General features: G+C 43.5%; 2 protein-coding genes across 30 annotated transcripts; both read right to left on the minus strand.

The window, feature by feature from the left end:
- Positions 1 to 3,076: 3,076 nt before the first annotated feature.
- LOC123153710 (uncharacterized) lies at positions 3,077 to 6,674 on the minus strand. The gene is made up of 2 exons (XM_044572695.1): positions 4,011 to 6,674; positions 3,077 to 3,915 (listed from the first exon to the last, which is right to left on the minus strand). The coding sequence occupies exons 1-2, from the start codon at positions 6,672 to 6,674 to the stop codon at positions 3,739 to 3,741; spliced, it is 2,841 nt and encodes a 946-aa protein (XP_044428630.1). The 3' UTR covers positions 3,077 to 3,738.
- A 3,233-nt stretch (positions 6,675 to 9,907) lies between these two features.
- LOC123149208 (proline-rich protein 2) lies at positions 9,908 to 14,605 on the minus strand. Of its 29 annotated transcripts, none has more exons than XM_044568799.1 (8): positions 13,368 to 14,605; positions 13,238 to 13,295; positions 12,797 to 12,885; positions 12,595 to 12,722; positions 12,422 to 12,473; positions 12,121 to 12,292; positions 11,332 to 11,465; positions 9,908 to 11,161 (listed from the first exon to the last, which is right to left on the minus strand). In XM_044568799.1, the coding sequence occupies exons 1-4, from the start codon at positions 14,485 to 14,487 to the stop codon at positions 12,598 to 12,600; spliced, it is 1,392 nt and encodes a 463-aa protein (XP_044424734.1). In that variant the 5' UTR covers positions 14,488 to 14,605; the 3' UTR covers positions 9,908 to 11,161; positions 11,332 to 11,465; positions 12,121 to 12,292; positions 12,422 to 12,473; positions 12,595 to 12,597. The 29 variants fall into 29 exon arrangements, 28 of the variants coding, with proteins under 28 accessions (XP_044424734.1, XP_044424728.1, XP_044424731.1 ...); XM_044568793.1 differs by having other exon boundaries at positions 9,908 to 10,297; positions 11,062 to 11,161; positions 12,422 to 12,722; positions 13,368 to 14,603; XM_044568796.1 differs by having other exon boundaries at positions 9,908 to 10,316; positions 11,062 to 11,161; positions 12,422 to 12,722; positions 13,368 to 14,603.
- Positions 14,606 to 16,442: the final 1,837 nt, after the last annotated feature.

Below are 16,442 nucleotides of genomic sequence, written 5' to 3' on the forward strand. Positions count from 1 at the left end.
GGGAGCTGCTAGATGAATTTGAGTGATCATCTGGACTTGTTTAGTTAATGATTATCAGTGGACTTGTTTAGTTAATTTGGGTTATCTTTGATGCCCTGTATCCAGATGCACTGTACTATTTGCTGCAATCAACAAGCATGCACTATGTTATCTGAATTTGGTTAAGTGAATTTGGATTATCAATGCTCTGCCAGTTAACTGAATTGCTTTTCTGTTGAACTTAACTATTATTCAGTTATCTGAATGTAGATTCAGTGAAGTGAGTATTTCTTTGGTTAACTGAACATTGTTTCATACAATGAAATTTTATAAGATTTTTTGTATAAGATTGTTTTTGCAGTTAACTGAAGTTTGCTATACAATGTTAACTGAATATGGTTCAGTCAACTGTTATTTGTTCAGTTATCTGAAAGTTGCATACACTGGTATTTTGGATCACAGAATGGTAGATGCAGGATTTCATTAAGTTACTTCATACATTCCATACACTGCATCACATATCATAGAAGAAGGAGGAACTAGGATTTATTACATTGCATCACATGAAAGCTTATTCATCTGGATATAGAATTCATGTAGATACTGCATGACAAATAAAAACCAGATACTGCATCACATAAAAACTTCAGTTAACTGCAAATAGCCAGGAGGATCTAGATACTGCATCACATAAAAACTTATTCATCTGGATACAGAATTCTACTCCACCTCATCCTAGTCACCTGAAAGGGATGGAAGTTTGCCCTCCTCCTTGCCCAGTGGATGACATCATCATCACTAGGGTTGGAGCCAAGGGGGAATGCCTCATGGAACTGCTCCATGTCTTTGCGGTTGCATGCTGCAAGTATCCGCTGAGCTAGGTTCCTTCTGTCCCTCCTTCTTGCCTCTCTGCGCCTGGCTACCCTTGGCACCTGTTCTTCTTCATCGATGACCTCTCCAAGATCCATCTCTATCTGTCCTAGGGTTATCTCTGGCGGCTAGGGGGAGGAGAAGGGATTGTGGCTGTTGTTTGTGGCAAATGGGGGTGCTTTATATAGTAGAAATGGTGGTTGGTAGGTAGGCATTAGATTTATGGTCGTAGGTAGGCCCAATGTTAGAGTCAACTGTTGGTTTCCAAAGTAATAAACACTCTGAATTTGAACTTAATTGAATTATAAATAACACTCTGAATTCTAAGTAAATGGAATTTGAACTTAACTAGATTATAACTAACACTCTGAATTTAAGTTAACTGAATTTTTACTAAAGGGAATTATAACTTAACTGAATTTTAACTTAACAGTCTGAACTAGACTGAAGTTTTACCAAACTGAATTCTTACTAAAGGGAATTATAACTTAACTGAATTTTAACTTAACAGTCTGAACTTAACTGAATTTTAACTTAACAGTCTGAACTAGACTGAATTTTGACTAAAAAATGAGTCTGAAACCTGAATTTCTGTATGAGGTCCCATATGTACAGATTGCTATTTATAGTAAGTGCTCCACATGCAGAAAGAAGAGAAAGAAACAAGTAAAGCAGTACTGTATGCAACATTTGCATCACAGCAGTGCAGCACACCACATTTGCAAGATTGGAAGCAGTCCAATTGCATACCAACATCATGCAAGTTCAGATAATTACAGATAACTTATGTGCTGTATATAGTAGCACACCTAACCATAGAATGTCCAAAAGAGTTCTAACTTATATGCTATGATGATATAGCAGCATACCTAGCTAACAGCCCCATCTTACTAACTTATATGCTGTCATATATATCAGCATACCTACCTAACAACATCATATCTCTAACTTATATGCTGTGGTATAACAGCATACCTAAGCAGCACCTCTTGCAAACGCAGCATCCTTCAGTCCTTGAGCAGCTTCAGGCGCTCGGAGCGGCGCACCTCCAGAACAGCCGCCCTCTTCACTGCTGCTTTCTTCTTCTTGCTAACCTCTTGAACAGCCGGCGCCACCTCCTCCTCCTCAACCTCCTGCTTGATGATAGCGGATTCAGGCAGATCTGGCAGGTCGTCCACCTCAATGGGAACGTTGCGGCCACCATCCATGGCGGCTCCGACTGGCGCAACAATCTGCACCTCCGGCTCATCGTCTGACAAAAGGACGACCTCCGGCACCTCCTCGTCAGATGACTCATCGTCGGAGTCGTCGTCAGGCCCGAAGAGGACAGACGGACCTTGACGGTCCCAGTAGGTGGCGTTGACGGGCACCGACAGGGCAAGCACGAAGTCGTGGACGTGCTTGGTCCTGGATGCAATGCGCTCTGCATCCGGCTGGGCCGGTGCCGCGGTGGATGAGCGGTACATCCACCAGCGGGCCCGCTGCCTGGGGTCAGGGGAGCGCTAAACCTCGCGCATTGCCCAGAGGAGGATGGTCGCCGGAGGAACGTTGATGCCGTCGGGGAAGGCACGACGCTTCTCAGCATCCGTCATCACCTTGACGAGACCGCGTGCGTGGATCTTCATCATCTGAACACTTGGGAACCACCGCGCGATCTCTCTGTATTACGCGCGAAGCTCGGGGTTGTCGCCGACCAGCTCTTTGACGGCTTTCTGCCATCCGAGACTCTGGTCCATGGTGGCGGCGGTGGCGTGGTCGTCGAGACGGTGAGTGGCGTGGTTTTTTGGTGGTTGGCGGAGTGGTGGAGGAGTGGGGTGTGCGAGCGGTGAGTGGAGAGGGAGAACGGCAGGTCACCACGTCTTAAAGTGAGGAAACCGAAACGACTACGCTACGGTGTGCTTGATCGTCAGACAGAGGCCGTAACGCATGCTTAACTGCAAGACCACAAAAGTTACAATATGTATATCCAGAGGTGCTATTAGAACAAATCACTAGCTCTATCCCACTGGCATTGCACGCAGCGTTATAAACCCCAGGTCCTGGGTTCGAGCCCCGGGCAAATTTTTTTTGAAACTACATCATTGTGCACATTGAGTTAGCTAGCTCATTGTGCATATTCACATAAGTAGAAGAATATTTTTATTTTATTTTATTGAACAACATCATTATGCACATTCAGTTAACTAGAAGAGCAGGCAAAAAATTCAGATAACTAGAACAACATGCATTAAAATTCAGTTAACTAGAACAACACAATGAGGGCAAAATTCAGTTAACTAGGTCATTGAGCACATTCAGGCATTAACTAGTTTTGCCACCAAAAGAAGGCAAATCTTGCCACTTCATGCCACTATTTGGCATACTTAATAGGCCAGTCTCAAAGTTACATCAGTCTAGGCCTTTACAAAAAAATGGCAATTGCAACAGCCAGCTAATCAGGGAGCAGTTGCATTCAGATCTTCAGCAGGTGCATTGAGATCAGGTATTTGCCTCTGAATCTGATCTCCAAACAACAGCCACCATGCCCTCTCACCTGGAACACTTCCTCTTCCTGCAACTGGAGCAGCACCTCTTCCTCTGCCTGCATCTGCAGCAGCACCTCTTCCTCTACCTGCATTTGGAGCTGCACCTCTTCCTCTGCCTGGAGCTGGAGTTGCACCTCTTCCTCTGCCTGCAGCTGGAGTTACACTTCTTCCTCTGCCTGCAGCTGGAGTGCACCTCTGCCTCTGCCTGCAGCTGGAGCTGCACCTCTGCCTCTGCCTGCAGCTGGAGCTGCTCCTGTTCCTCTGCCTGGAGGTGCATTTCTTTGTCTTTTATTTGCTCTTCATTCTTCTTTTTGAGCTATTGTGTTTGCCCTTGTCTGTCTACCAATGAGCATCTCTGTGGTGATCACTGGCTGAGGTATTGCAGCACCAGCAGCAACAACAAAGGTAGACTGCTGTGGTAATGGGCCATATGCCCTTTGAGGAGCTCTTGTAGAAATTTCCCTTTGAGCCATGGTGAAAACCATACTTGTTGGTGAATCAATTGGATCCAACAGAGGGTTACATTGTTTGGGAAAATGTTCTGCACAGATTCATTTAAGCACATTAAGTTCTACAATGACATAAGTACAGTACAAATGCAGTACAATGACATATGTAGTTAAGTGCTTGCTATACCTGAAGAAAGGTAGGGTCATCATAGCTTTCATCAACCACCTCTATCCCATCTTGAATGAGACTTTCCAGCCATTTGTAGTGCCCCTTCCTGTTGTGATCAGCTCTGCCACAGATTGAGCAGTGCATTGTCACACCTTTTCTATTCAGAACCCTGACACCATTCTTGATCTTCTCCTCTGGTGCTTTCTTCCTATTCTTCTTGGGTCTTCCCAACTGTTTAGTAAACACTGATGGATGCACCTTGTACCCATTCTGTTTCTCCCAATGCTTTGGGTCTGCAAGAGGAACAAGAGTGTACCCATATGCCTTGAGATATGTCTGAACCGTGTAGCAGTCATGAACCATTGTCTCTGGGTCAATCCTCTCCTCCCTGCAACATGCTATACAATGACCACATGGTACTCCTGACAACTGCCATCTTCTGCAATCACATGTGTGCAAAGCAAGATCCACTGCGTAACAATTGTTACCAGACTGTACTTTGAACAATTGTTGTCCAGCTTCAGATACATGGCAGTTTGCAGCAAACTCTGTATTCTTATCCAATTTCTTCTGAATCTTTGGGCATATTCTCTGGCCTACCCACTTTTCTATAGCTTCCCTTTGTTTACTCACTAGCCTGTGCATGATCTTGTAGAAGATATATCCAAGCATACTAAGCACTGCCATCTCTCTGCCATCAAGAATGTAGCTGTTAAACACTTCAGAGTTGTTGTTAAGCAGGATGTCACATTTGGGAAAATCCCTGAAGAATGCCTTGCACCATGTGTTTGGCTCAAGCCTCTCAGTCCAGTGGAAGGCAGCTTGGCAGTGATCATCCATTTTCTGACAGTTCTCTCTCCATTTTACCTTGTTTGGTGATCTTGCAATAGCCCAAAGATCTTGCTTCAGTACCTCTCCTTTGTGCACAGCAATTATTAACCCTTTCTGCTTGTCACTCATAACTGTGAAAGGAGCTGTGTTTGTAATATTTAGATCATCTTTTAGAGTGGTCAAAAACCACTCCCATGAACCTTTGCATTCTACTTCCACCCAGCCCATTGCAATGGGAAATATGCAGTCATTAGGATCAATTCCAACAGCACTAAGGAGCACTCCTTTAAACCTTGTTTTCATATGACAACCATCAATAAAGAGAATAGGCCTGCAGCCCTTTAGCCACCCTCTCTTACAAGCATCATATGACCAATATAATGTTTTCAAACATTTTCTGCCCATTGGAAATTTTGTATCTTTGACAAGTGTAGTTGTTAGCAGAAATGTAGACCCAGGGTTTTTGCTCCTTAGCTCATGCCCATAATCCCATAGCCTGCTGAACTGCTCTTCCTCATCACCATGTATCTCCTTAAGTGCTTGCTTCCTAGCCCTAGCAAGCTTCCATCTATTAGGAGTAACATTGAATTCCTTTGTTATTTTCCTTGAAAATGTTCCAATGGACATCTTCTGGTCATCTCTGAACTCATCAATGAAAAAGTTGCATAGGAATTTTGTTGTCATATCCTTTAACTTCCACTTCTTCTGGCACTTATGCAATCCATTATATGCCTTGATAACAAAACCTCCAGTCCTGTTGTCATTTCCAGCCCTAAGCACCCATGGGCAACCACCACCCTGACAAACTGCCTCCAATCTGATCTTGTCATTCTTAAGCTTCTCGATCTGCACTCTGTTCCTTATTGAATAGGCCTTGAGAGCTTTTCTCAACTCAACCACATCAGCAAATACCATACCTAGTTTAAAAACAGGGGATTTCATGTCCACCTTGGAATTGAAAGCTCTGAATTTGTGCTTCAGTTGATCTTGTGCTTGTGTGGAGAGGTTGAGATCTTCATCTTCAAGGACATAGTCAGGCTCAACCTCTACCTCCTCTTGCTCAGCCTCTTCATCAACATCAAAGTCAATGTTTTCTTCATAAAGATCATCATCTCCATCATCTATTTCATAATCACTGTCATTGAAATCTGAATCTGACAGCACATCATTTTCAGGTTGCAAATTTGGATCTGGAGCAGCAACAATCACATTTGTCTCTGCAGCATTAACCTGGTCTGGCTGTGCACAATTAAGGAGGTCTTGCTCTGCACTTATAAACAGGTCAGGCTCTGCACAGTATGTCAGCAAATTTGGGTCAGCAACAGAATTAAGCAAATCTGTCAGAACATCATCTTCTGCTGTCCCATCAACTGCAACCTCTGAAATTGGATCTTCAACATTCACTGAAATAATGCTCTGACCACATGATGCACTGCTTGCACCAACAATTGAGTTGCCCATTCTGACATGGTTTACAACAGATGGCAGCTTTATTATCAAATCTTCTCTGAAATTGCAGATGAAGTCTGCATGGTCAACCATAACTGCAAGAACTTTGTGCTGAGCACTAGCTGTGATAAGATGCTGCAAATCCTCATCACCCTTAATTCTCACCAAGCCATCTGAAAGTGTTTTCTTAGGTAAACACCAGTAAATAATGTGCTCATTGGCAGGATATCCCAACCATTTTAGGTGTTCTTCTAAGACTGCATATGAAAATGTGCAAGCATCAACATAGTCAAGGACCTCCAAAGAAGAGTTATAATACTCTGGGGCAGTGATAGATCCACAGAAAAGACCACCATGTTCCAGCTCAAGTGTAAAGAAAGGAGTGTGAACACTCTTTCCCATTGCTGAGTCACACACTGCATACCAAAAAGAGAGATATTCAGTTAAAATTCAGTTAACTGAACATGAACTGCCCAAGTTCAGTTAAAAATACAGTTAACTTAACTGAACATGTACTGCATACAAAAAGTAGATACATTCAGTGCAAAATTCAGTTAATTTTAAATAAACCGCACAAAGTCAGTTAAAAATTCAGTAATACTTAACTGAACATGTACTGCATGCAAAACAAATTCATATAAATTACACATTCAGATTTATTGTATCTACTTCACCAAAACCATAGCATGGTAACCCAATGTACAATATAGAACACAACATGTCAATCTCACACAAGAAGTAGAACATAGCTCATAACCCTAGCTTCATGCAAAAACCACACCTTCTTCACCAAACCCATAACGATGAAGGGTAAACCCTAGACTAAATGCATCGCTCATAACCCCAAGCGCACTTGATAGGATTGCCACTTGGCTAGATCGAAGCAACTAACAAGCTTGAATCAGCTTCCCCAAGCACACGGATCCGCCGTACGAGGCCGTATTGTGGCCGGCACAATCAAGAAACGAAACAGAGAGAGAAGATGCAATTCGAAGGAGCTCACCATAGTCTGGAGGAATGACTGCAGGCAGCCATTGTTGCTGACGTCAGCAACGGCCGCTCCAGCGCCGAAGAGACAAGGATGGAGAAGAATGAGTTGCGATAAGCCACAGGAGTTCCCCCCTCGATAGATTAAATGCGGTTAATAAATTCAGGTGCTCTGGTGCTGGTAGTGCGGGTTGATTGAGAGCAACTCCAGGGGGTTATTTGCAAAACAGCACGGGCTGACCGGGTGCGCACCCACGAGTCCACATGGCGCTCTCTGATTCGCCAGGACTAGTTTTGCACATCTTGAGCAAGTTCAGGGACTGGGTAGGGTCATTTTTCAAGTTGTAGGACTAAACTATCATATTGAGAGCAAGTTGTAGGACTCCTGGTGCTTTTACCTCCTTTTTTAGTGAGATGCTCCCACGTACATGTACACGATCTCTCTCTGAAATTAGTATGCGTGCACATTGCTTGTTGGGCCATGGCGTTAGGGGCTGCTCGGTTCTAGGCCTAACCATGCTACATTTTGCCATACAATGTTGCCGCATTTGCCTAAGGTTATGGCTGTTTGGTTCCTAGCCACACCTTGCCACACTTTGCCTTAGGCAAGTTTGATCAAGTTAGATAGGTGTTTGGTTCTAGCTATATCTAAGGCAATATTTTTTTATGAGCAATGAACCCCATATGTTATAGACACAAAAAGTGTGACAAGATTCCTTTAGTCAAGTCAAAGTGTGGCTAACAATTTAAACAACTCAACTAAGGCAAGTGTGGCCAGTGTGGCTAAAATCATGTGGCAACATATGGCAAAGATAGTCACAATCCAAACAGCTCCTTGTCAAAATGAAGGAATAGGAAAAATGCAGAAATAGAATGGCATATCCCATAGTATCCTACATGGTTTGAAAGAATGTTTGATAGCGCAAAAAATAAAGGAATTCTATAAAGAGGTTTGAGTGAATGTAAAATTTCCTCTAAATATAATACAAATGGATCCTATGGAAGAATTCCTAAGGATGCCAATCCTACGAATCAAACAAGCATCACAATTTTTTTTCTAAGGGTTCAAATCTTCCAAAAAATCTTATGAAATTTCATTGAATCAAAGGAGCCATAGTACTGGTACTGACTAGTTTAGTAAGAGGTGTGATCAGGTCTCAGGCAACTGATATTTAACCAAGTCTTAGTCAAAGTGGGAAAAAAAGAACCCCGGCCGCCGCCTTCTCCTCCTCCAAAACAAAGCAAGGGTTCGTGCCTCTCGCCAGCGCCGTTGCAGGTCCGTCTCATCTGCAGTGGCCCTAGGGTCATGGGGGCGCAGTGGATCCTAGCAAGGGCCGGCGAAAGGGCTTTGTTGTTAGTCGTTCCTTTGCGTTTTGTTAGGGTTTGAGTCCTGCTCAGGAAGAAGAGATGGCGGCAGCTCCCTGCCGCTGAAGATGGAATAAAGGTCTCCCCCTCTCACCCCCGTTTCAGGGACGCGTCTAGCATCGTTGGTAGGCGTGTGGAGGTATGTCTCCGACAAATCCATCAACGATGGATTTGCTCGGATCTGGTTGTTATTCATCTATGTTCGTTGTGCCTTCGGGTTGGATCATTTCGATCCATGTTATTCTTCGTTGACGACAATTGCTGTTTTGGTGCGCTAGTCCTATGGTGTCTTAGCACGACGACTTTCCGACTATCTACTACAGCAAGTTGTGCCCAACTCCGGCGAGAGACGGGCGATAACGACGGCGCGCTCGCTTCAATGCTTGTAGTCATCGCTAGGTGGTTTACGGATCTGGATGTAAATTTTATTATTTCTGGTGTTCGTTGTACTTTCATGATTGAAGATGAATATATCGTAAGTTTTCTAAAAAGAACACACACACAACTAAGAAAAATTTTAAATTTTTCTGCACAGATCTGAATAAAAAATTCTACGGATATAGTATCAGCTGAGACTTAGCAAGACAGTAGTAAGCACAAACGGGATAAATGTGCCGTAACTAGAAGTAGATTCCCAGGGACCACGGTTGGTCGTTGATCAGATATTTTATTTTTTTCCCACTATATCCATCTGACAACATGTGAGCTCGCAGCACATGGGAGGATACAGATATCTTCTTGTTAATTACTGGTACTAGAAGAACGCCCGTGCGTTGCAACGGGACCGCATTAATTTTAAAAGTTCAATATTAATTATGTTAATATTACATTTAACATTCCCATACATATCAAGTGACATTGGCAACCTTTTCTACAATCAAATCCTCACACACACACTCTTTCCCTCCCTTCCTCACTCTCTCCCCCTCTCCCCTCTCTTCCCTCTCTCTCTCTCTCTAACACACACATATCCATTTTATTGGATGCGTGACCATAATCTATCTATTTCACACACACACGCTAGTGCATAACAATATAGATTATGTGTATTATATTTGTCACCACAACTGAGGGAATTAATTTCATGTAAATCAGCCAGCCTGAGTTTGGAAATGGTCATGAGAAGAACAGTGAAGATACTATTGTCACATGAGCCGATTACATAATGGGGTAAAAAACCTGACTGAACGAAACATATAATTTTGTTATGTTGGAAATCAGAAACATTGTGTCAATTTATAGAAGCCACAGATAACATATTTGCTGATTCATTCGACAACATGAGAGCTCAAACTAAGTTGAAGTGGCTTCCTTTAAAAAAATCCAATATTGATCATGAATTGTTCAGCAAAAATGAGAGTGCATGAATATAGGCTACTACAGTATATTATATATGCAACTGGTAATTCTCGTAAGTGAGAAAATACATCGCTTGCAAGAACGTGCTTACCTAATTTGATCTCATCTATTTTCATATGAGCTTACAAATTTTACATACTGTGTTAGATACGTCTTTCTGTTCTCAGGATTTAACTGAAAAAACATGATACTATGCAATTTGTCCTCACCACGCCGGTGGGTCAACGGTATGGTTATGGCTCACCCTTGGCGTGCTTCGGCGATGACCACCTTTGGGGTGCATTAAGGTGAAGGCCGTGTTGTCCGATGCCATGCTGTCACATGATCATGTAACTGTAATAAGAACTCCAATCAGAATAGGTACACAGGGGCGGCGATCAGCTCTTCATCTCCAATCTCCATGGTTCGTCTTCTCAAAAAATTTAGCGGCTGCTGTGTGTCAATTTTTCCGATGAACTAAAAAGAGGAAAATGTACTGGACGAGAAAATGGAAGACAAAAGGAGAGAAGTAATTATTATTCAAATTTTAGTGTCATTTTGAGAAAATGACCGGACAATAGCATGATTTTAAAACGTATTTGTGTGCATTTTAGTGTGCATGAACTACTTTCGTTTTCCATTGGAATTTTTTTATGCTTCAGAGCTGCCCCACCTTATTTATTTTTCGTCCTCCGCCATCCAATGCATATTATCAAAGTCATCCCAGCTGTCTCTTCCACAACTCAAAAGAATTACAAAGATTTTCATACAAAGTTTTCAACCTTATCAAATTCTGAACCAGCAACAGATTGACACTTAACTACTATTTTTTATATTATGAAAACACGAAGATAGTCTTGCCCACACACATTTGGGATTTTATCGGTGGATGCAATCAATGTATAAGTCTTCTATTTCTTGGATCAGGCCCAGTCTACATTAATATGAATAAATGCAGCTCTAATCTTTTTTCTTCTAAATAATATGATCAAAGAGTGTGGTTATAGTTTACTTATTTTAGGGATAGTGGTTATAGTATACAGAGACGCAGCAAAAAGGAGCTGCCGACAGCCCAACAAACAGAGAGGGAGATACTCACCCAACATGGGTATGAGCTCCAGATCAGCCACAATTAGGGAGGCAAATTATTAGTATAAGCTTCAGATAAGCACATGCAACTCTCACTTCATATAACAATACTACAGAATAAACAAGCAAAAACGAGGTCAATTACTTCATGAACTGAAAGCTCTAAAGGTAATATGTAATTTTCCCTAAATTCTCAAGCAGGCATTTTCACCTAAAGCCAAACTGATGAAGATTTACTTAAGTAAATTAGAGAAATGTGAAAGTATCTTACAAGAATTACCTATGGTTGACACCTGCAACTGCTCATCGGATGCCAGCAGCAGGTAAAAACATTTAACTTCTTTTGGCTTCTTTGCTTGCTTTGGTGTATCATTGTATATCAAAGTCCCTAGGACTAAATTTCCTGGATGAAATCTGTACGCGGACATAAGCAAAAATCACAAGTAAGTGCAAAGAGAGAGAACAGAGAGGACAGTACAATTAGCAGCACAAAATTTGTTGCTCCGAGTGTGTCAGAAGCCAAAAACTGATGAAATGGCTTCCTAGAGTAGGGTGAAAACTTACGGAGTATGTTGCCGCTCTATTATAAAGATGATGGCATTAGCTACATGAAACTTTTAACTCCAGCATTAGAACAGGATAAACAACTCTAAACTCTATAAGTTCATACGCTGTATAATTAGTCAATAAAATGACCAAATCCATATAGTATTGTCCATCCATACATGTTCCCAAGTTTTACCTAGATAACGAACATCTTATAAGAACAACTACTCATAATGTAAACAAAAGAGCCACAAGCCTGATTGGAGCTTTAGTTTAACATGAAGCAGTTGCTTACAGTCCAGAACATAGTTGCAAAATTGCACCAAGAACAGGATCTGACACTTGCATTGTGGTGTTTTTTCACTGTATATCTCACACACACACACACACACACACACACACACACACACAATATGCATTCTGCAGATAGGTGACTTACCAAGAGGTAGGTCACGAAATTACCTAGAGCTGCGAGGAAATGGAAATCAAATGAGGAGGGAGAAGAAAAAAAAAGGATTTTTACCTTCTTCCAGCTGGTGGTGGTCTTGGTTCTTCAAGATTTCTTTTTCCGCAGTTGAGGTGCAGTTGCCGACGGTATGATAATTAAACCGTTGCTATTTCACTCTCACGACTTAAACTCACTTGTATGTCATCTCACTTATGCCAAATCATAAATCTTGGTATTGAATATCCTCCTGCATACAAAATCAAATGAAGTTAGACAAGAAAACTACTGTTATTTCATGGAAATAATAAGAGGCGAATTACACAGCAAGCAGTTTAATCCTGAGAGTGAACACAATATTGCAGTCTCATATGCTCACCAGATTGGTAAAACTTTACAAATCGCATTAGATAAGTACCATGGTAATTTACCTGACAGAGAAAGAGGTCAAGTAAATGCAGGATCTGCAGCTATATATACATGTTCTCTGAAAGCATCTATACATGTAATGGTCAAGTAAATAAGATACGGAGGGTAAATATTAAGCGTAACCTTTTAGACATCTTTGAGTTGCTCGCCATTAGCAAGGAAAGTGGAAGGTCCTTTTTGCTTGGAGTTTGGCGAGTAGCAGCGGAGGAGCTTCTTCTGTTGCATTTCGCCCGTCCTATAAGATAATCTACCTGGAAAGGACATAACCCTTGTAGATAATCCCCATGTACAGTCCCATAGAAGGAAGAAATTCGGCAGAATATACCTTGTGTGGGAGCTTCTATGCACTGGGTCTGTCCCATAAGTGAAAGCAGTTTGATGCAGACAGGAACTTCATGTTGCTTTTTCTTCCGTCTGCAACAAAAATATATTAACAGAATCAAAACAAATTTAATGCACACACGTGAAGACGCATGTCTATATTTTCTACTCTTGTTCTTTACAATCAGATTGCCATAAGTCCAGGGCAATGGAAAATGTAGACCTGAAGATATTTTCTACTCGGCAGAATATATTTTCTACTCTTGTTATTTAGAATCAGACTGAACTCTGTATGCTACTTACTCATAAGTCCAGGGCAATGGAAAATGTAGACCTGAAGATATTTTCTACTCGGCAGAATATATTTTCTACTCTTGTTATTTAGAATCAGACTGAACTCTGTATGCTACTTACTCATAAGTCCAGGGCAATGGAAAATGTAGACCTGATGTGTTGCAGAAATGCACATCGCCGTGCAGTTTTGTTTCCGCCATGTCCTATCTCTGAAGAAGAAAAGCTTGAGTTCTCACAGTGCAGTAAGCAAATCAGGAGGGTTCGGGATGAAGAAAACTCACCCCTTTGCGGTCGGTCGGATGGGGCGGAGCTCGCGTTTGGTGAAGACGTGATCCCCAGCGGCGGCGGCGAGGAGGAGGCGGAGATGGCCGGTTCCGGAGGGCCGGACGGGATCTGCAGCTCGCTCCACCCAGGGAGGAAGGATACCTTCCTGAATCCATCCATCCATGCTTGAAGCTTAGACGACCGGCCGTGGGTGGATCTGCAGCCATGGTGGCTGGGGGTGAAGACCGCGGCCGCCATCGCTTGCGAACGGAGGTGGAGAAGGAGGCATCGGCGGAGGCGGAGGTGGAGATGGTGGGGGCGGAGGCGACCTCGCGCGGGAAGTAGGTCGGGGCGGAGGCTCGCGGGGTTCGAGGGAGGGGCCAGGTGGGCGTCCGAACCGCCGGGGCACCTAGTGGAGGTGTTCGGCTGCTCCAGCGGTTGGGGCGGCGGCCGAGTCGCGGGAACCGGCCGTGAGGCAGGATCCGGTGCGCCTCCGGCAGATCTGGGTGGGGGGAGACCGGCGATGGGACCACTGGTCCCGTGGGCGGGGGTGGCGGGGCGGTGGCGCTCTGGGGAAGACGGCGGCAACGGCGCGCTCGGGAAGATGGCGAGGGCAGCGGGGTGGCGGCGCTCCAGGGAAGAAGGAGGGTCCGGCGGCGCGCCGGTAGGAGGCGGGGATGACGGCGCGCCGGAAGGAGGCGGGAGTGGTAGCGCACCGGCAGGAGGCGGGGATGACGGCGCGCCGGAAGGAGGCGGGAGTGGTAGCGCACCGGCAGGAGGCGGGGAAGGCAGCAGCGGCGACGGGATCAGACGAGGGGATTTTTTTAGCGGGTCGGGCAGTTCGGGGTGCGAGAAAGGGAAAAAAAACCACAGCGCGGTATCCAACGTGTGCACCGCCTTGAAGCATGCCCTCTTTGCCGGCATCCAACGCCTCCTTCGCTGCAAATTGCACCACCTCTGTCTCGCGAAGAGCCTTCGTCGATGGCCAGAGCACATCATACAGCTCACCGAAGCGGCGCCACACGCGACTCCCGCCACTATGGGAGAGGGCAGCGCGGTTGCGAGCTTGCTCACGGCGCCACAGCTCGACGGTGTGGCTGCTGGAGCTACCGGCCTCCGCGTCGTGCCAGCCCCCATGTCCAGCGCGTCCTCCTCGGCCTTCTCCCAACATTACTCGCGGAGCTACGGAAGAACCATGTTAGAAAAGAAGAGGAAAGTGGCGGAGGGGAAGGAACGCGCCGGATCTAGATGCGAGACGGGAACCATAAATCACCCCTCCCGTACATATAGCGGCTGGAGGGGGTGGTTCGCGGGCCGCTTGTATAATGTTTAAGGGCCGCTGCAAATTTGGTGAACCTATTCTGGTTAAAAAAGCCGGATACGCTACCCCGCTCATGAATATATGGGTCGGCGGCTAGTGGCGGAGGAAGGGGGCGAGCAGGGGCCTGACCCCTATCGATCGACAATACCTTTAACGGCTATGCGTAATTTCTTTTGGCGGGAACGGCTATGAGTAATTAGCATTGCATCAAGGGAATACACGTAGTTGCCACCCCCTCCCTTAACCTAGACGATGGTGAAAGCCGAGAGTATAAAATCTGAAAAAATGCCCATAAGAAGGCTCATCCATGGTCATGGCCTCCTTCGTTCCTAAGTACGCTCATTGCTTTATTTTACCCTAAAAAGGTCAACCTCGACGTGATTAACGTATGACGTAAGGGCATGTACAATGGTACTATCTTAGGAGGGTCACTTTAGATAGATGCTGAGATGGAGGGGAGATTTTTTTTAAAAAAGGCTTGTCTTATCTTATTAAAAAGATTATCTCTTATTACAACATGTCTCATCATGTTTATAAGAATAATTAATTATTATAGATAAAGCTAAAAGATAATTGATTGTAGACATGTTTTTATTGTTATTTCTAAATTACTACATGTAAAATTTAAGATAAAATTATTATATTAATCAGTGTATATGCCTCAGACGATTATATCCGGTAAAAAATCTTGAGGCAATTAGAGCTGGCGGCCGCCACTGCCTACTCGCCATGTCCGGTTAAATCAGGCGACACCAGCTCTGCGACTGGGAAATCCTGGAGACTACAATCTTGACTACACTCTTTCAATTCTCTAGCGGTTCAGCAATAAGGTTAGCAACTATTAGTTTTGCTAAGTCTCAGTCAACTGAGACTTTGTTATGTCTCAGTCGATACTATGTTCGTTTGATCTTGCATGAAGATTCGTGCATTTTTCTTCTTCTTATATATTATATCACTTCATTAAGACTTAGCTAAATATTAATCGATTGAGACCTAGCCACACCCTAACACGGTTGATTACTACCCCTCTCAACTCACATCTTGTACCTGTTGAAATCGTACATCCAATTTTACTTATTTTGATGGTAAGGTCAATGATTCTAATTCATTTTCAATTTCTTTTGATTCTTTGATTTGTGATGTGATCATGAAGAGAAAAGTGCAGCCAAAAATCCTAGATATTAATTTGATTTTTAAGCATGTTGATTCGAGTTCTCAACCTAATAATATTGTGAATGAGGCTAATGCGTGAGTCACCAATCCTAGTCCAATGGAGTATGACTTCCTTTGAAATTATGGATGATATACACTCTTAGGAAATTACTAGCAGGTAGGTTATCTTTCGATGAAATTGTCTTAAATAAATCTTTGGATGAAATTATTAATATTTTTCATCTTAGTGGCAATTGTAGGAATCTTTTTAAACAAATGCAAATGAATTTGTGTTAATATTACATTGAAGCGACACATTATTATGGACATTATTTCTCGTGTTGTACTTTTTTGCTTTCTCAACTTAGCTCGGCAACCCTATACCCAAATCGTGCCTCACGAGAAATGGTGAGCTCGGCAACCCTATACGATCAGGTGCGCTATCCCGTCACCCGTGTACACCTGCTAGCGTACAACCACAACAGGCTAAATTTCGTGTTTTGACTCTTTTTAGAAACTTGATTGAGATCTGACCTTGTCTTGCAATTTTTTCTGGGATCTAACCCTTCTGTTACCGTCAGGGTTCTGGCGGTAGGGTATAACAACCTACCGCCAAGGT

This window comes from Triticum aestivum, chromosome 7A (assembly GCF_018294505.1).
Source record: "Triticum aestivum cultivar Chinese Spring chromosome 7A, IWGSC CS RefSeq v2.1, whole genome shotgun sequence".
Lineage (NCBI taxonomy): Eukaryota > Viridiplantae > Streptophyta > Magnoliopsida > Poales > Poaceae > Triticum > Triticum aestivum.

Bases quoted from the DNA above. Each gene is read 5' to 3' on its own strand.
- LOC123153710 (XM_044572695.1), bottom strand. From the start codon at position 6,674: ATGGGAAAGAGTGTTCACACTCCTTTCTTTACACTTGAGCTGGAACAT. The intron at 3,916-4,010 runs GTATAGCAAGCA...GAATCTGTGCAG, and splicing joins ATGACCCTACCTTTCTTCAG to AACATTTTCCCAAACAATGT.
- LOC123149208 (XM_044568805.1), bottom strand. From the start codon at position 14,487: ATGGGGGCTGGCACGACGCGGAGGCCGGTAGCTCCAGCAGCCACACCG. The intron at 12,886-13,237 runs GTCTACATTTTC...TTTTTGTTGCAG, and splicing joins GCATTTCTGCAACACATCAG to ACGGAAGAAAAAGCAACATG. The intron at 12,723-12,796 runs GTATATTCTGCC...TGTCCTTTCCAG, and splicing joins CATAGAAGCTCCCACACAAG to GTAGATTATCTTATAGGACG.